Raw genomic sequence first — 22,709 nt, 5'->3', positions numbered from 1 at the left:
GCTTGCCCCCACCCACCAGCTGGAAACAAGAGTTGTCGGTATGAATTCATGAATTTTTTTTAAAAAGATTTTATTTAATTTTAGAGGGAAGGGAAGGAAGGAAGAGAGGGAGAGAAACATTGATGTGCAAGAGATACATTGATTGTTGCCTCTTGCACAGCCCCAACTGGGGACCTGGCCCACAACCCAGGTATGTGTCCTGATTGGGAATCGAACTAATGACGACCCCTTGGTTCGCAGGCTGGCGCTCAATCTGCTGAGCTACACCAGCCAGGGCTGAATTCATGGTTTTTGATATACACAAATATATAGAAATAAATATAGATCCATGTATCTCACAAATAGACACATACATATATACACACATGCATGAAAACACACACTTTCCTGGCTATGTCCATTGAGAGGGCCTAGAAGCAATGACACCCAGCAGCAGTGAGCACTTAGCACCTATATATTGGCTGATAAATACCACTCCCAATAAGAAGAATCAGGACTCCTCAGAGAAAGGGCTGATTTGATCCCGCGGCTGGGTCAGGTCAAGTGCAAGATGAGCCTGAAACCTGTGCTCAGAAAACTATGGGGACATGTCAAAAGGACAGACAAAGCCAGCTTGCAGGTGCTCTTGCCGGCCAAATCTGGGACAATCTGAGCAACAAAATATGATGGTAGCTGAGAATAAAATAAGAATCCACACATCCATACTAACAAAAATACATGAACGAAAAAATAAACGGGGTGGGGGGCACTCTAAGTTACCATTGAGTTCCGGCAATGTGCAGAGGAGGATGGAATGCGATCGTCACCACTGGGCAATCAGCACAGTAATCATGGCTCCCGGCAAGGAGTGTCACGGACGGCCATTCTCGGCAGCAAGAGCGCGACAAGAGGCGGGACATGCATGTGGTCCAAGTCCAAGAAGACTGGCCACAAGATGCTTACTCTCAATTACAGGGAGAACTGTGACTTCACAGTGAACAGCCCTGGCAGAAAACATCTTAACCAAAAGGTGAAAAGTCACATCAACAGTAATGAGACCAATGAATGTGATGGGCCTCCCAAAAGGGACACAGAACGCAACTTCTGGGCACACCTGCCCAATCCTGAGGATGTGCCCACAAATCAAAACAAAAATGGCGAGGGAACTGGTCTGAGTTAAAAAGAGATGGAAAAACACACCAACCAAATGCAGTATGTGATCCTGGTTTAAAAAAACAAAAGTTGTAAAAGAAAGTCTGGGAAGCCCTGGGGAGGTGTGCTCTACAGTTGATATGAGCCAGCACGAGAAGCTGAGCGGTGGCATAATGCTGTACGCGCATGGAGACATCTTTGCTTTGAGGAGCAGAGGCTGACATATTTAGGGGCATGGCCATGGTATCCACATTCCACTTTAAATGGTCCGCAAGAGCGTACACACAACTACACAAGTTGTGGCTGAGGTCAGCACCTGCTGAGTGGAGGTGGGGGGATCACTGTTCCTTCCACTCTTTTAAGTTTGTATGTTTCAAAATTTTGAAATCAGATTTTTGTTTCAAAATTTTGAAATCAGATTTTTATTTCAAAAACATAGATTAGCAGTCTTTCTATCAGAACTGGTTAAAGCTTCAATATTTGATATAAATTGGTACAGCCGTTCTAAAGGAAAATTTTGAAATTTGTGTCAAAAGCTTTGAAAATACATGCTTTCTCCACAATGGAACACCATGTGAGGATTTTTTCAGAGGCAATTCTTCATATGACTAATGTATTTATGTTGTTCAGTAAACATAGAGGGCAGAGGACCAAGAGGACCAGTATTCCTATGGGGACCCCAGTGAAGCCGGAGAGAAGCTGTCAGCAGATGGCGCCATCTGCTCAGGACCGGCTGCTAGGGGTGGAGTAGACACCCAGGCCAGCGCCACTTCACGAAGAGCCATTTGCAAATTCGTCGCTCTCAATTTGTAGAGCTCCTTTCCAAATTCCACTTACGCAAAATGACATACCACATTTGGGTGGTAACATCAGCTGGTACCTGCAAGAAGGCAGGCAGACAGGTCCCAGCAGAATTCACGGGGCTCATCCCAGCAGACTTCTTGGGCTTAGGAGGTGGTCCTCTGCCCTGGTCAAGGCCGCTGTCAACCTGTTTGGCCACGGGTCCTCAGATTGCTGGCCCAGGCAGGCCCAAGCCAGAGTCGCGGTGACTAAGTGATAACACCAACTGGGTAATAACTGAAAGCATCTGACCCAAGAATGATTCATGATCGACAGGCTCATCGTTCTTCAACGCAATGTTTTATTGGGCAACATGTAAAAACCAAAGGCTAACTTAAGATTTAGAAACAATTAATCCTTATTTCTTCCCCCCATTACATAGAAAAATAAGCATCTTTTATGTTCAAACTCAAACAACAGCATCTAACTTCTTAACATCACGTGGGGCTCTAAAATCCAAGTCACAGAACTGCCAACACAATGTACTTATTTATATCATGCTGTTCAAGGGTCAGACATAGTTTTTGTCCATTTTATTTCTACAAGTTTCACCCAATTAAAAAAGGATATATAATTTGTTGAAATTGTCACTGTGGTACCCTTTCAAGAGTTCTAGTCAGACTAATACCAATGAAATAAGCACAACCTTCCAAACTTCATGTATAGAAATATTAAAACTCACTAGTAATTAAAGAAATACTAATTTTTAAAAAGATTTTATTTACTTTTTAGAGAGAGAGGAAGGGAGAAGGAGAGAGAGAAACATTGATCAGTTGCTTCTTGCATGCCCCCAGCTGGGGACCTGCCCACAACCCAGGCACGTGCCCTCACCAGGAACTCAATCTGTGACTTTTCAGTTCACAGGTCAGCACCCAACCCACGGCACCACACCAGCCAGGGCTAATTTTAAAATAATATACTTTTCATCTAGCAATTACTAAATTTAAAACAACCACGTTGCCAACAAAGAGGGAGTGAAACTTGGAATGCTGAAGCAGTCCTAGGACCCACAAACTGCCTGAGGGCTTTGGAAACAATGTGGCCACACAAACTCCTGAAAAAATACCAGTCTTCTCAAATCAACCAGAGAATGTAGCATTCATGTTGTGACCTTAGAGGCAGGCAAAAATATGAAATATGGGCCAAATCTAAGAGGCTGACATTTTAATATTCTTCAACTTTCTAGTCCAGGCTGATTGGAAGAGTAAAATAAGTTTATCAGACATGGATCAGATATAAACAGATGGGCTGCATCCCCGCTGGTGGTGAAGCCTTTCCTGCTCAGACCATATGGATGAATGTGGGAAGGATGCAGCTGGTTAAGTCCACAGAGGCTGGAAAAGAAGGTGTGGTGTGCAGGCCAGAAGGGGAAGAAGGCCTTGACGCTGGCAAGGACTTACCTCTCCTCCTGGCCACAACTCTCTAGCCAACGTGGGTCCCCCTGTACTTGTCCAAGATCACTTAAGTGCATTAACGGTGTCGTTAAGCCTCGTGGAAGATTTAGATTTTAATATTTTTGGAATTCAGCTTCAGAAAAGTCTACTTGACATTCAAAGTGCTTGCAATAGTTAAGAAAATTTGGCAAATCAATCTTACAAGTTTAGCCTTGATTTTAAAATGTAGAATTGCACTACTGATTTTAGACATGAGTTCTTTTTTAGTGAAAAGGTATAGGAGAGAAAACAACAATTATAAACATTTCTTCATTTGTGGAAGCTTACCAACTGCCGGGCACAAGTCGGGGTCCTGGGACGACAGCAGTGAACGAGACCAAGCCCCCGACCACAGAGCTCATGCCCCGGTAGACAGGGTTGGGAAGTCTGAGAACATGAGATTCACTCTGTGTATAATTTTAAATTACTGGACCTACCTGCGAAGGTTTTACTTGTTTAGGCAGATATATAAAGTGCTTAAATGAAAATTAAATCCACTAAACTTAAAACCATAGCTCCGAATGTGTAAATTGTAAATGGGACTGATCATTAAAAATGGTATATTTAGCCTGATCACCCTGAGTTGATCAAAAGCTGTCTTAAAAGTGTAGTTTAGTTAAAATATACTAAATTCATAGAGAATTTTAAAAATCTGTAAATTACACATAAAAACATAAAAAGCAGGCCTGCAACTTTGTAGCCTTTTTGATTTTAAAATAATCTCAAATAATCTTTCCTGTGTTCAATAGCCTAATTTGAAAGGGCATTAAACATGGCAAGCTAGATAACAACGTTTTTTATCCACATTAATACAAAATGGGAACAGAAACCTCCACGTCATCCCCAGAGGACAGTGAGATCCGCTACGGCCGCCTGCCGTCAGTCGGCAGCGCTGTGGGTGAGCGGGAGAGCAGCACAGAAAGGCTCACAGGCATCTGCCAAGTGAAAGGCAGGGCCCACAGCCCTCGGGCCGTCACTGCGCCTTCAATCAGTCCAGAGGTTTACCGAGGGTCTTCTCCATGCAGGGCGCTGCTGTGAGCGCTGGGGATGGAGCAGCAAACAAAGCAGGAGACAACGCTGATGAAATCCCGATGGATTAATGTGGGCAGGAGATACCAGGTCTCCCTGGTCCAGAGCCTGGGTCCTCTCCTATGTCCTGAACTGAGTTTGATGTCATCTCTGTGGAGGTCTGTACTCGTGGTTAGATTAATTCCTAAATATTTTATGCTTTTTCTTGCTACTGTCAACACTCTCGTTGTCCCCATACTACGCGGGGGTATGCAACGCCCGCAGTCTGCGGTGGCTGACTGTACCTGTCAGCTTCACTGGGGCCTTTAGTCCTAACAGCTTATGGAAAGCCTACAGGGGTTTTTTTGGCACGTCATTATCTGTAAGTCCTGTAGCTGCAATCCCAATGGAAAGTTCTATTGTCTTTTGAAAAACTCAAAACAAAACCAAACCATCCTAAATGTACATGGAGGAATTAAGGTCCATGAATAGCTAAATCATCCTTAAAAGATTTAAGAAATACCCCTGACTGGTGTAGCCCAGTGGGTTGGGTGTTGTCCTGCAAACTGAAAGGTCGCTGGTTTGATTCCAATCATGGCCTAGGCCTGGGTTGTGGACCAGGTTTCCCACTGGGGGCATGTGAGAGGCAACCCGTCAATGTTCCTCTCACACATCGATGTTTCTCTCCCTCTTTCTCCGTCCTTTCTCCTCTAAAAATAATGAGCTCTTTAAAAAAGAAAAAGATTTAAGAAATAGAAAATTTCAATATATCCTGAGTCTACTATCTATGTCAAAATCCACATGAGGCACTTTTAAATCTGAGCTGACCTTTGTGACTCACTTGGAACCTGAAGAATGCAGTGGGAGAGATGGGGTCCCACTCCTGGGCTGTGTCATAAGCAGGAGGCAGCTTCTGCCTTCCATGCTGTGACACTCACTTCTGAAGCCCCCACGTAAGACGTCTGACTAAGCAGAAGTGCCCGGCTGCTGTTGAGGTTCCCCCCTCCCATGCTGTGAGAAAGCACCCCCCGCCCCTGTGCCCACCACCCTCCCAATGCTAGGAGAAAGCCCAGGTCTCATAGAGGGTTCACACAGAGGTGCTCTGGTCAACAGCCCCAGCTGACAGCCAGTAACAACTTCCAAATTTGAGAAAATTCCTACGAAAGACTAGCTCCCCGCCATCAAGTCACCCCAGCCTCTGCATCTTTCTAGCTGAGGATCCAAACATTGTGATGCAGACACAGGCTTTTCCACTGCGTCCTTCCCAAATCCCTGGCCCACAAATTCGTGAGCATCATAAAATGGTTGTTTCATGCTGCTAACGGAGTAATTGGGTTCCCACTAGTAGTAACCAGAGCACTCTAGCAGATGCTTTGTAACACTGTCCTTAGATTATTGATGAGAAAACAGAGGCACAAAGAAGTTAAGGCATCTTTGTTAGGTCAGACTCTGGCTCTGAAGCCCTGCTATTTCTTTTACATGTTTTCTCTGAGAATACAATAACTTTATTTCTAAGATAATTGTGGAACTCGTAAGAAAATCAGGACAGTATTTGACAATCTGTTCAACTTTGATTCCTACAAATGTTAATTTCATCCATTCAACCTACAAATTATGGTGTCATACAAAATGGGAAACACTATTTAAAAGAATGGATGAAGGCGATGCATCAGGTAAACACTACAAATGACTTTCAATTGTGGCAAAAATGTAAGTCAATGTTGCATACACATGTAACTCTGCTCTGCAAACATTAGCAAGTCTAAAGAAAATGACAGCCTGCTGCTCATGTCTAGAAGTGGCATTTCCTGATAAGGTCTGGAAGACAGGCACCTCCAAAATACCGAAACACAAATTACTGAAAAGGAAAGGAATTTCTCCCTCATGCTCAATCAACACATACAAGAAATATATGATGTAGCACTGGCTGGCATGGCTCAGCTGGTTGGGTGTTGTTCTGCAAACCTAAAAGTCGCTGGTTCAATTCCTAGTCCAGGCATATGCCTGAGTTGCGGGCTCCATGTTCCATTCCTGGTCAGCGCGCTTGCAGAAGGCAACCAATTGGTGTTTCTCTCCCTTTTTCCCTCACTTCCTCTTTCTCTAAGATAAAAAAAATTTATATATATATATATATATATATATATATATATATGAACAATGACCTCCAAAGAGGGAGTGAAGCTCCCCCATCACACCCCCCTCTCCTGAACTCCCAGCAACACCTCCAGACCTGTCTCCAATGGTCACTCTTCCCCACCCAAGTCCACTCTCCACACCACAGCCCCAATAATGGGGTTTCTTAAGACTTGCTTCTTTTCCTACACTCGTCAATTTTCAGAACAATGTGCTGGTTCCCAAGCCTTCTCCAATAGTGACCAATGAGGCTGTTTTAGTGTTATGATCTCATGGGCTTGAACATTTAAAAAATAAGTGCAGATTGATTGATTGATTTTCCAAGTTATCCCATCTGGCCAATGCAAATGCCTTCAGTTGCCCCCTAGAGTCTTTAACACCCTAGTAATTCTTCATAGCTTTCTTCCTTTCAGGTAAAACGAGATAGTCCAGGCTTATCTTCATTTTCTGCACAAAACTCAGACTCTGCCATCCATCCAAGAGGCTCTGATTCCTTACAGTGGAAAAGGATGTGTAGAGGCTGCAATGTAGGTACCGTGTGTGCTCATTGCTACTGACTGGTCACTGCTTCTAGGCCTGTTCAATCAACATAGAAAATATTTTCATAAAAACTTTTTAAAAGCAAGTTAACACTGATAGCTCCAATTCAAACTTGAGATTACAGAGTATTAACTGCTTTGATTTCATATCCATGTTTTTTCCTCTTACCCTGAAAATCTTGTTTTCTAATAATAGTAACAGGATTTATCATACAAGATTATTTTTATATATATATATATAATTTCAAAATAACAATGTGAACATTATTACTAACAATATGAGTACTAAAAACTGCTTAAGACTTCTTTGTAGTTCCTTTGTCTTTAGGACTTATCCCACTAGATGGATGTACAATCTAATTTGCTCTGAAGTCACCTGAAATAATTCTGTGTGGTTAAGCCAACTCAATATCTATTCAGTTTCTTTTTATTCATTTTGCTTTTAATTTTTAGGTACTAGCATCTCACTCCCTGCATTTTAATTTTATTTAAAAACTATAAAACATTCACACGGTTCTATGAACTGAAGATATGATCAAAAACCCTGTCCCCTCCCTCCCCAATAAGGAACCCCACTTAAACTAGTCTAGGGTTTAACCTTCCTTTTTTAGTACAAGTAAATACTTAGACACCTCTCTTAGATAAGTGTGCATCCTCTACTCACAGCTCTGAGCCTTACTTTCTTCACTTATTGTGTCCTAAAGATGCTTCACAGAAGGTTAGTGGTCACCTTTATTCCTGTTTAAAGCTGCAGAGTGAGTACTCTGAGGTGTAGACTTACTGTAGTTTATTTAACCAGGCCCCTACTGTGGATATAGCCATATTTCCAAGTCTTTAAAGGGATCCTCTGGAAACCTAGATTTGATCATGATACACCCATTTAAAACCCTTCAGGGGATTCCTACCGCCTGTAAGACACAAATCATAAAAATTAACATAGCCGATGACTAACTGTCCAGCAGGATTGGGCCCTTACCTGTCCTCCTCCCTCCTGCCCCACCACCACGTAACCGCCGTGTTGGGCCCTTCCAGGGTCTTTGGAGCCCTATACCCCCCACCACACACACACATACACACCACCTCAATACACTCTCCCCATCTCTGTCTGGAGTGGCCTTCTTCCTCCTCATCCTCTCGCCCACTCCTGTATCCCTTGACAGCCATACCCATTTTAGCAAAGCTATCCCTAACCTATGACCCACAGTCCAGAGGAAAACATGCCTCCCTTTTACAGTCCTTATTACATGCTTGTTACTTTCCATGTATTTGGATGGATTTTTGATTAACTTGTTGCCTTTACTACTCCCCGGCAGGTAGGAGCCCTATTTGGTACACAACAGGTGCTCAATAATTTTTTGTTTGGTGAATGATTGCTACAATTTACACAGCACAGGCATTATGTTCCAAGAAAAGTTTGACAGCTCAAGCATCTCTCAAGCATCAGTGCCTAGTGTCTTTTTGAAGAGCTAAATCTTTGACAACTTTCTCAGTTATATCTAGTTACTGATCTGTACAGATTTTCTACCTTCAAGGTCAATTCTAGTCATTTATGTTTTCCTTAAAAACCATCTATAGCTCTTCAAATTATTGCCATCAAATTATACATGCTGTGTAAAGTTTTCATATCTATAGTTACATCCCTTTTGTAAATATTGTGTTTTCATTTCTTCTTAATCAAATTTGCAAAAGCAGAAAATCCTTACTACAGACTGTTTTCTTTGAGGTAATTTTGTTTTCCTGGTTTCTTAAGCTGAAAGCTTAATCACTTTTCTTGTTTTCTAATAAATGCATTTAAGACACTTTCTGTTTCCTGATAAGGCTTTTTGCCTCTTCCTATGGGCTGTGGTATATGGTGCTTTGTCATTCATGTATAGAGTCTGAAAATAGTTTTCAATCTCTTCTTTAATCCAAGAGATATAGGGGGCCTTAACATTTGCAGGTAGGTATTTTTAGCTATTCACTCATTCTCTGGTTCTAACTAGGTTGCATTTTGGTCAGAGAATCTGGCCTATAGAATTTACTTTCTGAAGCTGGATTTTTCTATGTGACCAGTTTTGTTAAATGTCCCATGTAATCGAAGAGAATCTGTATTTTGTTTGTTGGGCACAAATTTATGTACATACCCACTAGCCATATTATTTAAATCCTTTATATCAGTGGTTCTCAACTAGAACTGTGGCCCCCAGGGGACATTGGCAAGGTCCAGAAACATTTCCGATTATCACAGAAGGGAAGGGGTAGCTGCTGGCATCTAGTGAGTAGAGGCCAGGAATGCTGCTAAATATTTGACAGTGCATGGGGCTGCTCCCTGACAAAAGAACGACCCGGCCCCGCAGCACCGGGCCAGGCCGAGGACAGCCGCCCACACCTCTTCATCTTTGCTCTGCTTGTTTTGCGGCTTGCTCAGTGTTCGAGCATCGCCTCCCCTAGATGTGCAGAACTGTCAACTTTTCCTGTTTCCATCACCTTTATTTCATATATTTCCATTTTCTTGTTAGTTTATGATTATTAACTATACCTGTGAGTAGTCTGAAGTATTTCTGCAATTCCTGCCACCTTGAGTAGTTTTATCAGATATTAATATTGCTAAGCCTGCCCTCTCTTTATTAGGACTGATAGTTTTCCATCCCTTTGTTCTACCTCCTTGTGTTAGTCTTAGAACTATCACTTACATACTGAATTTAGCTAGATTTTCTTCTCTTTTTTTTTAATTAAATCTGGAGTTTTTATCACCTGGGAGATATAACACTTTTACACAAATTGTGATTACTGATAAATGTGGGCTTGTTCATGCCATCTTAGTTGTTTTTTAACATACCAACCAAGCTTCCTTGTTTTCTTTTCTCCTTAACTCCCTTTTGTGGAAATGATTAAGTTCTCCATGGCTCCATTTCCCCGCTGGTATTTTGGGAGTTACAAATCCTAAAATATCCTCAGTCTCCTTCTGTTTACCCTCACACTGCCTAAAACTAACACCTATATCCGGACCGTTTCCTCCACAACCCTTGGTCAATGAAATGTAAACGTTCATTCCTTACACACATGACTGTGCACTCTTTGATGGCAGGGACTGGGGCTTGCTCATCTTTATAGGTTCAGTGCAGGCAGTGAGTATACAACAATCAGGGAAGCAACCTCTGGGATCACCGAGAACGTTTTTTTTAAACCCTAAAATGAATTTCAGGGCATTTAAAAGTTTAACTTTATTATCTGCGAGTTTCACTGAGCTGTAATGCTTCATTCCCAATTTAAATGCCAGGTAATCTGTATAATACAATAAACAAACACATACATACACCTTAAATACTCTATGTGCTCTATATAGTCATACAGTGTTAAGATGCCTCCTTTTAATGGGAGACCTCATCAGATTTAGCAAAGCATCTTACAGTAACTTTTTTTGAACACGTTATTTGACTAGTCTGTACAATTTGGATAATTTTAATGACATTCTATCAAGAACATAGCTACAAAGAGAAAATATTTGAATGCTTTGTTTGCACTATGATTGTGAGACCTAAAAAAAAAAAAGAGTACGAGGGAGGATTCTAGAAAGAAAAAAAGAAGCCCTGATAATCCAGAGACCAATGAGGCAGCCTTGGCCCAGCGCTGCTGGAGCCCAGCCCCCTTCCCCGGCCCCTGCCCTGCAGCACCCAGTGCCTCTCCGCCCAGTGGGCTCTCCCGCAGGCTCATGGCACTGTACTCCTCAGCCCCAGGCGTGGCCCACAGGAGCGGACCCTGAGGAAGGGGCCCTCCTTGCTTTCCCCGCAGCATCTGGGCCTCAGAACAACTGCTCTGGGCAAGGTGGTATGACCAACAAAGTATTGAACTCTACATGCCAACTTCATCAGCAAAGCAGTTTCTCAGGGCTCAGATGCCAACAAAAGGAAAAAACAAAGGAGCCATGAAGCAATGAGAACTAGTCACAAAAGCAAAGATTTCTAGGCATAGCTTTTAGCATTTGTTCACATGGATTCCTTTATGATTCTAATTACAATTCAAGACCTACCTACATTTGCCCTATTTTTACACAGGTGTCATTACATACCAGTCACAGCAAGATACAGTCTACGAAGGGACAATATCCTACCTTCCTCTTTATTACTCATATTTCCCCAACAGACTTAATTCTATTTGATTCCATTTACCCAGACTGACTTGGATTTGTTTCAGCTAAAACTGACTGCGGGGGTCAGCAAACTCTTCTGTAAACAGACAGCTAGTAAGTATTTCAGGTTTTGCGGGCCACATACTGTCTCTGGTGTGTATTCTTTTTCTTTTGCAAGGTATCATGAATGGCCCCACTAGCACGTGGCCCAGAGGCTTGTAATTTGCCAAACCCTGGCCAAAAACATAGCTGTCCAAAGAGACTTGTTCATAACTTCTTTTACCCATCAAAAATTTGCTACCTTGGTTTTGGGACATTGAGTCTTTTGCATGTTTCATCTAACCTACAGCCTCCCCAGTGCAGTAAAGCAGCTCCCTTCTCGGAGCCGCCACACCTAGCAAGGGCCTTCCTTCCCAGCAGGGCAACGAATTCTCCCAGCTGATCTCAAATGAGCACGATCGAGCCCACGAACAGGAATGCTGGAAATCCTAGGGCCACTTCAGCTTTCTTGCCTGGAAGAGATGGTTATGAAGCCGGAAAAGGACTGGGGACATGGCAAGGGTCAAGAGACATTTGCAAGCTACATCTCCAGATTTTCTTTGTGGTTACTAATCTTTCCTCAAAACATTTAAATGATGATCATTTTCCAAACTAAACCCACTAATATTACGAATAAAGAAATCTGTCAAGAAATCTAAGAAAACTATCGAAATTGTACACTCAAAAAAGAGATCTTTTCCAAGATACCTTTTTTGGACACTCAATTGTCCGTCACTCCGGTTCAGTGGGTTGTTACCCACCTGTCCCCCATCTCCTATCCGGGCTTCATTCACATCCCTCAGTCCAAAAGCACATTCTGAGGAAAACATCTGCCAAGAAATCACTTTATTTTTCAAACAAGGTTTAGGGAAGTACCACTTGAAGTTTTAGGTTCAAATAAAATCATAAATACTACATTCTGTTAAAACAAACACTTTCCAGAAAACATATTTCCAAGACAAAGGTCCACATATGCTCACTAAAGATCTAGCAAAATTCTAACCACAAAGGTGTTTTAATGGCGTTAGGACCTGTTTCAGTGAATTCTGGGCTGGATGGCCTATCACAGGCAGTAGAATTTCAGTTCGCACCGCTTTGTTTTTAAGAACTTGACTATCACTGTCATCATTAAAAAGCTGACACTCGATCCTTTCATGAGGTATTTATTAAGGGTCAATGAATACATTTTATTTAAAACGTGAACCCCAACCCTTTAAGGCACGGGCCCCCTCACCCAATCTTTCCTAGGGCACTGTCAGAAACGGGCCCAGCAGCAATACTGTCCTGCCCACGTCCCCTGGGACCTGACTAAGCCTGTGGGGCCAGAGGGTAAAATAAACACAGAAACATAAAACTCAAGATGCTCAAAAGGCTCCGCAACATCTGGCGTAGACATAAAATAGAAAAAAAAATATCACAAAATTGTGAATATATCTTAAATATTTAAAATGAAAAACATAATTTACCTGGATTATGTAAATATATGAAAACATATAATAATGCTGACTAAAAATATAAAACAGCTTAACTGAGTAAAACATAAAAATGCATGCATATCCCATTAAACTCTGTTTCCACACAATACGTTTTGGGAAAGGCTGTTCTGGATCAACCAAGGGGCGAACTCTGTCTCCCAGAAAAGACCGGACAGTATCACATTTACGAACGACAGTTCCTGCCGGGGCGGCGTCCCACTGGCATCTAGTGGGCCCAGACCACGAACGCTGCTAAAACTGCACAGGCGCACGAGCAGCCTCCACAGCCCGGCGTCTCTGGCCCTAGATGTCGACAGTGCCATGACTTACTGAGACCCCAGAGGACTGCAGGGGCATTTTCACTGCCGCTACAGTAAATTCTGCTCAAATAAATGTTTGCTTTTAAAAAAGCATACATAAATACATAACTGAATTTAGAAGAATATAAAATTCCTAATTTTTTAATGCAAAAAGTACAAACCTTGATAAAGTGTCTTAGACAAAATATAATATATATAAACAGATGAACAAGTCTCATTGATATGTTATTTTTGCAAAAGTCTAGTCAGACTGTTCTGGAAACGGCAATCACAGCACCTACCTACCAATCCACAGTCTCTTCTGAGTGACCCAACCCCACTGCAGGCCCTGCTGAAAGGGGGCAGCTATGCAAGTGACAGGAGCTCACCCCGCCCTGGGGGCAGGACAAGGCAGCCCCTGGGGGGGTGGAGAGAGAGGGAGCTCAGCCACTCTCTCCCTGTGGCGTGCTGGGAAGCAGGAAGAAGAGGTGACAGAGGCTAAGATCAGTTGGCAGTGCGCTGGGGTAGGCGGGAGACCTGGAGTCCAACAGAGCCAGAAGGCCGGGCCCCTAGTAGGCAGCCGGACCCTGCCGGGGCGCGAACCGCAACTCCAGGGGCCCCAAGGCCCAGCACTATAGTGGTCCCTGCCATCGCACTAGATTCCTACTTTCCTTATCGGTGTTGGACCCCGGACCTCTAGACTTGAAGTCAGCCTGCTCCCTGCCATCCTGAGACTCGACTAAACCAGCCAATTATTCCACGTCAGGTGGCAAACAAGAAAAGCAGCACTCCCAGCGAACATGCCCACAATCTCACCTCACACAGCTTTACTGGACCACATGAGTGCAAAAGACACTTGCCTTCTGGGTGATGACATCACCCGGAGCAGAATCAACCTCCTAAAACAGCAGTACCTTCAATCTACGCTGGGCACTTTACCTAAGCAAAGCGAAGGCAGGGCCTGGTAATCTGGACCTGTCAGGATAACTGATCCTATCATTTAGAGAAAGACCCAAGACAGTAAAATGAATCCAGAATGTTTACTAGTCCCAGCCCCTGGTCTCTCAACCCAGTACATCAGCAGTTTTCTAGATTTTGAAAAAGCTATTGAACTCTTCCCCTCAAGCAATCCTACATGGAGTTAAGCAGCTGCTCTGTCTCCTCCCCAGGTCCCCTGGCTCTCCAAGGGAACTTCCTAGAAACAGTTAATAGCCTGGCTGGTGTGGGCAGGGTGGGCAACACACCAACCATCGCAAGGAGCTGCTGGTGGCTGGCACTACTCAGCGCACACTCTGATGAGCAGGACCATGTCTGGCAGATGCGGTGGCCTCATCTGACAGCCCTCACAGCCAGGCCTTTCCACCAAATGATCATGTCAATCAACACTTGATTTCCAGCTTGAACTTTTTCTGCACTGTATTTCCACTTTCTGTGTTGGAGGGGAGCAGAGTTTGTAACACCAAATATGCCACTTTGGGATACTGATTATTTCAAGCTGCTTAATTTTAACAAACAGCAGACCTGGGGAAAGCTCTGAAAACCCGTAAGTTATACTTTGTAAAAAACCAATTAGCTTTGTAAGGGCGGTCTTCATCACTGTACCTGCCTTGCCTACGCTCTCAGAGGAAAAGGCAGGGACTTAAATCTGCTAACAACCTTACCCCCGTTTTCTGTGCTTTGCCAGGGCACCTCCCATTACTGACTCTCTGTCACCTTCTGCCGCTTGCTGAAGGTGGTCCTTAGGTTGATAGCTTCCACCACTTGGGCAAGTTACTCAGTGTTCCTGGGTCTCTCCAATGTATACATGTTACTAGACTTTACTGTGCTTTTCTCCTACTAATACTTCTGTTAATTTGATTATTAGTCCAGCCAGAAGGACTTCAAGGGTGGAGGATAATTTTTCCTCCCCAATAGTGTCTTCTTGAACAGCCAGTTCAAAACTGGAGGAAGAGTAACTTGTCACAGCTAGTTGTCACAATGATCTAAGAGAGCAATTTTCGACTGGGGCGCTGGACGAATTTTTCAAACATGCAATACCTGACTAGTCAGGGTCATTGACCTCGTCTCACTTAGACTCTCAAATTAAAAAATGATGACAGCCAATATAACAAAAGCCACCTGGTGTGAATGAATCAAAATTATACTTATTTTTTTGGTCAGACAGGTAAAACATATACTCCTTGGTGTATGTGTGCCATCATCACATGAAAAAGGCTGACAGTCACTGTCTAAGCCAGTACCCCAGTGTCTCCTGCAGCTCCCCGCCCCTCGCCCTGATGACCCCAGACTGCTGGGTTCTCCTCGGCTCCGCTTTTATTTCCTCGCCCCACTGCTGCCAGTACAATCATCTGAGGAAGGAAAGAAGGGCGCACACGTATTCCTACTAACGGATGGGCTGAGGGCAAACTGACTTCTGAGGCAGAAGTTCTGAACTTGATGTCTGTGAGCCTAGTAAGGAAAAATATCACATCTTTATTTGCAATAACCTCTGGCTGAAATCTAGTCCTCACTCAGTTACGAGGTTAGACATTAAGTCCCAGAGTGTCAGCAGTACCTGCAGCTTTGTCACCAACAGAATCCATGCATATCTTCCCAAAGCATTACAGCTGCTTCAGAAAATCTCAAATTGTCGGTTATGCTTATCGCCACTGCAAAGGAATTACTCGAGCCAGCACGCAGTCTGTTACTAATTCAGCTAACAAAGGGCACGTGAGAAACTTTATCACCAGTCTGGCTCAGTTCTCCGCTAACTGTATTTCAGTATACCGGGTTCCCTTCTTGATCCTCTTCTATCTAAAACATCTTGTGGAGAGCCCGGAGGCCAAGTGGGACACACGAAAGGGCCCTTCAGGGCAGATGGTTTGCGTCAGCAGCAGTTTCAGGGTTTTCGTCTAAACTGTTTCAAAATGCCTAACGATTTGCAACAAAAATGAAAGTTACAGCCACAGTGTTACTGCTCCTGTCGTTCTTTTCTACGGTTACACACCGACACAAACGTAAACAGACACAGATGTAAACAGGGATCTAGGGGTGGGAACCAGCACTCAGGCCTGCACCCCGCTCGCTTGCTCGCCGAGCCATGCACCCAGCGGGCACCCCCATCGCGAGCACAGGACGGACCTGTCGGCCCTGGGTCGCGACCTCGGCGCCCCGACTCCCACGCCGCCCCGCGCCCCGCGCCCCGCCCAGGCCTCCGCGGCGGGCGGGCGGGTGAGGAAGCACCGGTCGGGCAGCAGCCCCACGGCTCGCGGTGCGCTCAGCCAAGCGCTGCACCTGGACGGTGCACATGCCGCTCTCCACTCCGCCAACTAAGGAAAAAGCGACGAAAGGCAGAGAGATGTGAGTCACTCTGCCATCTTCCAAATCCATGTGCCAGATGTGTGTGCATCACCAGTAACTACCAGCGAACATTTTCCCTTCAACTCTCTCTCGGAATACTTACAATATATTGTGAAATACTCCGCAACTTACTAAAACATGATGTAGTGTATAAACATATTGAATCTACAAAATATTTCCTTTTTTGATATGTCAGGAAAAAAAACCAAGTTATACCCAAGTAAAGCTGCGGGTTTCCTTTACCCTAAAGTGGGAAGTGCTCCCTTCCTAAGGAAAAACCAGTAGCTTTTACAGAAAGCTAACTCTTACAACCTAGGTTATTAAGTTATACCCCGGGCCCGTCAGATGCATTCGGGATGGTTGCAGGGCTGCGGTCAAGCTCACCAAACGCACACGTGGTGATGGACAGCTCCCCCGCCCCGCTCCCCCAAACCAACTGTCCGCCTTCCGCCCTCCACCACGGATTCCGATGCTAGCCCCACATCTCAGAAGTATTTGGGGGTCACAGCTCGCGAGGGAGACCCTCGCTGGTGTGGCAGAACCACTTAACAACAGGGCACTTCCAGAGCCACCAGGGTGAAGTAAAGCAGGCTCAACTTTTCCTAATTTTTCTGAAGTGACTCATTTCTTTCTAAAGAAATGTGAAATTCCGGCGAGCGCCCGACCATGTCCGACACTTCTAAACACTACTTCCAATCGGCCTTTTAATACAAGCGATACCTCCGCTACCGAAACAGGCACCCTGGCCGAGGCACACAGCCCGAAACAGGCCTTTAGCGTGCCGCCCGGCTCCCTCTCAAGTCCACACCTCTGGGGCTCCTTCGGACCCCGCTCCACCCCGCCGACCCCCGTACGGCCAGCGGGACGCGCACCGCACGAGGCAAGGGTGTTGGCCGGACGCACCCGTCCTGCAGCCGGAGCCGCACCCGCCATCTTCCCGCCTCGCGACCCGCGGAGAAGACCCCACGGCCGCGGAACCAACCGCGGGCCCCAAACGGCCCTCAAGCTGGCCCCGCCTCCGCGCGCCCCCGCGCCCCTCACGCCGGCCCCGCCCGCGCGCCCCTGGCTCGGCCCCGCCCCCGCCCGCGCGTCCCCCACACCCGCCCCGCCCCCGCCCGCGCAGGGGCGCGCGCCGCGCTCCGTAAGGGACGGTTAGGAGAGCGCGCCTCACAGCGGGCCCCGCACAGCGGCAGCGGCGGCGGCAGAGCCTTCCAGAAATTTCCGCGTCCGTAAACCCACACTGAGAAACAAGCTGGGCGCGCCCCCGCGGCTGCCCGGCAGACAGCGCCCCTCCCCGCGGCCTTGGCTCCCCTCCCCCACTCGCGCCCCCTTCCCGCCCCCTGCCCCGGGCGGCGGATCCGTCGCGGCCCTCCCGGGCGGCGGCGGACCACGGAGACCCAGGCGGTGGCAACGGGGCGGCGGCCGCGGCGCCGGCGGGCCGGCGTGATTGATAGGGACGGGGCGGCGGAGCGGCGGCGGCGGCGGAGCCGTTGAGTGACAGCTTACCTGGGTGCCAATCTTCATCACACTGACAAGCGGCTGCAGCAATCGGGACCCGCAGTGCCGCGCCCGCGTCCAACCGTCACGCCGACGCTGGGCCACGCGACACAGCCTCGCTCAATGGGAGGAGGGCGACGCCGACGCGCGCAGCATCAATATTCAGAGGCGGGGCGGGGCCAGCCGGGACCGGGCCCCGCCCCGCCCCTGCGCCGCAGCGGCGCGGGGCGTGGCCTGAGTTCCGGGGGTGGAGAGCGAGGCGGGGGCGGGCGGTGGTCGGCCCCGCCCCCGCCTCGCGCCCGAGCCAGGCCCCGCCCCCAGCTGGCCGAGCTTCCCGCCTCCCGACTATGCAGCTGAAGGCGTGACCTGGGTGCGCGCCACGCCCCCTCCGCTCGCTCTCCCGCGGCCAGGGAAGATTTGTGGAGCGGGCTCGGGTGGGCGGAACGGGGTGGGAGGAGGTGCCGACCTCACTCCGCGCGTCCTGCAGCAGGTGGGCCTGGGTGGACCCCGGCTGCCCTCAGAACCTTTGGAGGCCGGGCCGCTCTGGTGTCCCGCGCCGAGTCCGCCGAGCTTGCGCGCGCCCCCTTTGTGTGCAGGCCGGCGGCAGTCCCCGCCTTCTTACTGGTGGGCGCGGGCTGGGACCACGCAGCGGGTGCACACGCGTGCCCGAAGCCGGGGGCGCCACGGCCTCTGCCCAGCGACTGACCTGGCCCCGGGTACCGCTGCAGGCACGCCTTTCTGGTCCGGCGCTTTGCCTTCAGTATACGTGTTCCCCAGGTGACCAGCGCAGGCCGTATTTGCAGATGAAGTGGCCTCCCTTGGTGGGACAGGGCAAGTGTGGTCTGTATTTCAAGATGGACTTTCAGATTGTCGCAGCCAACCCGCGGGTCCCGCCGGTGGCCTTGCTCTCCAAGACGTTAAGGGAAGGCATCACCTGCCCTGGTACAGAGGCACGGGGTTTGTCCGACTGGCCATTTTTGCAGGAACAAACCCGGGCGGGTTTGCTGTACGGAGTTGATACACGGCTCGGAGAAGTGACGCTCGGCAGGCTCGCCAGGATGGGGACGTGTGGCCGGAGGGTGCCTGGGGTCGGTCTGTCATGAAGAGCCCGGGAAGACATCCCTCATGAATCTTTAGGCTGCATAAACCCATGAACTCACATGAGGCAGAGTCGGCGTGGCGCTGCAGAACTGCGTTTTCCAGCGAGTACTATCAGGGCCTGAATAGGGGAAGGCCAGTGAGCCTCTGGCCGGGGTGGAAAAATGGAGGTGATACCAAAAACTCAGTGAATCAGAGCTGCTATGTCATGCGCAGGGCCCGGTGCAAAATGGAAATGCCCACCAAGTGTGGGCCCTTCCGAGGACGGGAGCCTGGGTGACTGTGCTGGTCTCACCCTTCAATGAGATCGCAGTGGTCTCACTCACCTCACCCTGGTCCCTGCCCTGATCTGGTTCCCAGTAAGTGAGGCAGCAGGGACTTTGAAACTGGGAAGACATACGTGTATGGCGTCACCCTGTAGCGTTGTGTAAGTAAGTCACAAGGCAGGGTGGGCCCAGGTTGCGCCGGCCCACCACCAGATCTGGCCTCTTTGCCTCTCTCTGCCCTCCTGATCTGCCTTGCCATCCTTTCACGGGGCCATCTCCAGAAAAAAAGAGAAAAGGCTTGAAGCACTATCAGTAATCACCTCCAGGTTTCATGGCCCTGAGGCTCACACATTTGGGAGGCCCTCTTTAGGAAAAAAAAAAATCAAAATTAGGTAAGCGTGTGGCCTTTTCCTCTATTCATAGCATACCAGGTGGTTTCTTAACAAAAAGGAACATTTGTATGTAGCTAGCATATTCTCTTTCCAATTCCTTTTCTAGAGTTGTTACTATTTTCCCAAGAACCATATTTGGGTGTGTGAAATAAACAGCCACATATAAGTGTTCATAGATACTCAGATTATAGCCAGCGTCTCACTGGGAGGTGGGGGAGATGGGCACATAAGTTTGGCAGTCAGATAGGTGGAACCCTTTTGAGAAAAACCACAGGGAAAGGCCAAAAGAACTCAGCTAAGGTGCCAGTGAGCCTGTCCCAGGCTGGAAAACTCAGTTCTGTAGGGCCACACAGACTCTGCCTGTGGCTTTATGGTGTTTGTGCAACCCTGAAGATTTACGTAAAAGTAAGACTTGGACCCTGTCTGGCAGAGTTTACAATCCAGGGCATGGAGGCAGATGGACTGAAGGCCTCGGCTTCTTGCTGGCTGTTGACTGAAGGTTATGTTCAGTTTCTTGCCACAGGGATCTTTCTATAGAGGAGCTCATGACATGGCAGCTTGCTTTATCACAGCCACCAAAGACTGGAGCCTGATAGGAAGACAGAGTTACAAACTTACATGAAGTAATCCCAGAAGTGGCATTCCATCACCTTGCCTACTCTGTTGGTTAGAAGCAAGCCACAGATTCTGCCCACATGCAAGGGCAGAGACCCCACAAAGACATGAACACTATGAGAGGATTACTGGGGACTGTCCCACATGCTGCCCATTTTCTTTTTCTGTGCAAAGGAGACCATTGTGAGGCTATCTAAAGAGCCCTGGGCTTTTGTTCGAAAGTCTTGGATGGAGGTCTGGCTTTGCAACCTACCACGAGAATTTGAATGAGGCTGGTTCCCCTCCCTGAGATCAAGTGTCATCCACCTTTAGCGGGAGCAATGGTACATCTCTTGGGATTATACAGAAGAGGAAATGAGCCTCTTATAGAAAACACCCAGCGCGCACAGTAAGTGCCCTAGCTGAGAAGAGCCCATGGAGCTCAGGTCAGGGTGAAGAGGGCCCACCATTCTTCATTCCTAAACCTCTGTTTTCTTGGGACCAATTTCTACAGTGAAGTCCCTGAAAAGATTAGGGTAGGAGACATTGCCCCACTGGTCACACTTTCCCCTGAAGAATCGCTGCAACATGCAGCTGGGAAATGGCAACCACAGCTGGATTCGGGGCTCAGTGATAGAAAATCATGTTGACCAAAGACAGAATCATGAATCTTGTACATGCAATCAGCATGTGGCAGATATCTCGTTGAACTCATTCATCGACTGCAGGAACTGCTAAGATGTTACAATCAGCTCAAAGGAAACCGTGAAGAACAGAGGTATGAGTCAGGAGTACTGGGAAGAGCTTGCAAATTGTGCCAAACTGGCTCTGCATGGGAGGCATGAGGTGAGGGCTCTCTCTCCACCACAAGGTTCATTTTCCTTAGCCGTTTTCTCTCCCCCTCTACCTTCCGAAATACTCTGATTAAATTTATAAGATAAGGAATTTCCAGAATATGAAGAATTGGGAAGTTTAGACTTAACTTCTCCCCGAGCAGTTGAAATGAGTCCCTTTGCACCCCGACGCTCCAGAGACTACCACATCACATTTCACAGCTGGCTTTGGGTTAACAAAAGCATACGATATTACACATTAAAACTGAGAAATTGTCTTTAAAGATCTGTATTAATTTATTTAAAATTACAATAAAAAACCTATTCCATGTTGTTCTATGGCAACATAACTAACTTTTTTTTTAATCCTCACCTGAGGACGTGCTTATCGATTTTAGAGAGAGGGGAAGGGAGGAAAACATCAGTCAGTTGCCTCTCGCACATACCTCAACCAGGGACTGAACTCGCCAACCTAGGCGTATGCTCTGACTGGGAATCAAGCTCTCAATCTTTCAGTTTATGGGACAGCGCTCCAATCAACTGAGCCAAACCAGCCATGGCATAAATAACAAATTTTATGAAAAATTATTATTTAAAAAAATTAGTGAAGATAGTGGACTTGTTTCACATTTGGGGGAATCTGTTTAATGTCTAACTTATTGGAAGATAGCTGGGTTCTCGTATCTGTGTCTGTGTTCAGTCTGTTGTGACGTGTGTGAAGAAATTTGGCCTTGCCAAGATGTGCAATAAAAAAATGGAGGAGCATTTATGTAGATTCTCCACCCACACTGACGTGGATGTTCCTAGAAGGTTCATTGCAGAGTGAGATGTGACACCACATTAGTGAACATTTCGTGCTGTTCGACTAAAACTCACTGGTCTCTCTAGCACTTTGAATAGCTCTACTGTCGACATGTGACTCTGTAACACGGCCATTTGGTCATGTGGAAAATATTAATCCACTGAATTATGCAGATATTCCAAATGTTGGCACATTTCACTAGACAATATTAAAAACCACAGTTGCGAATGTCACCGCCTGCCTTATCAGAGAAGGCTTTGAGTATTAGGCTGGGATTGGGCTCCACAACAGGTACGAGTTCTCCAGAATCCTAATTTTCACTTGAAAGTTCGAATTTGGTCACTGAAAGCAAATACTATGCATTGGTTTCTTTGAAGTGACAAATTTGTTTTGTTCATTTTTAGGAAAATACCTGCTAAATACCCAAGTCTGAATAATCAGATGTTGGTCCATTGTTCTTTCAGATTTAAAAAAAAAAAAAAAAGATGTCCATGGAAAACAACAGTTAAGCCAGCTCGGGTATAGTGGGCCCTTCCTCTGGGCAGCTGCTGGACCTGGGTCTGTAGAGAATGTCACGTGTCCTTCCCATTCCCTTGCACAGAATATCAACAAGTTGCATATTCCGTAGTCAAAGACTTAAAAAAAATTAATAAATCCTGCTTCGTCAAGGACATTCTTAGGGAAACTGTCCTTTGCTACAGTGAGCACTGACCATGGAGAACACAGGGGCGAGCAATAGAATTTGGTGCCACTGCCTTGATCCATCTGTGCAGAGGAACCTGTGGCTCTACCTTCACTGCATCTGTGCTGGCATTGCATGTGCCACCATGAAAAAGGCAAGGAACACCTTAGTATCAGTATAAAAATAATTTTGAGCACACAG

At 46.7% G+C, this 22,709-nt stretch overlaps 1 protein-coding gene across 2 annotated transcripts in view; it reads right to left on the bottom strand.

Moving 5' to 3' along the window:
• Positions 1–17,911, bottom strand: part of PKNOX1 (PBX/knotted 1 homeobox 1) — a 51,433-nt gene extending 33,522 nt beyond the window's left edge. Inside the window, exon 1 of one of the 2 annotated variants that reach the window (XM_054578685.1) lies at positions 17,851–17,911. Coding sequence is in view for 1 of the 2 variants with exons in the window: in XM_054578695.1 (XP_054434670.1) it covers positions 17,851–17,868 (18 nt within the window). In the remaining variant the exon portion in view is untranslated. The remainder of the gene's footprint in view (positions 1–17,850) is intronic. The other variant, XM_054578695.1, reaches the window with a different exon arrangement.
• Between the last annotated feature and the right edge of the window lie 4,798 nt (positions 17,912–22,709).

This window comes from Pteronotus mesoamericanus, unplaced genomic scaffold (assembly GCF_021234165.1).
Source record: "Pteronotus mesoamericanus isolate MK-2021 breed Mesoamerican mustached bat unplaced genomic scaffold, CSHL_Meso_final contig_116, whole genome shotgun sequence".
NCBI lineage: Eukaryota > Metazoa > Chordata > Mammalia > Chiroptera > Mormoopidae > Pteronotus > Pteronotus mesoamericanus.
The sequence above is the reverse complement of the archived record's forward strand: the minus strand, read 5'-3'. Positions and strand labels throughout refer to the sequence as shown.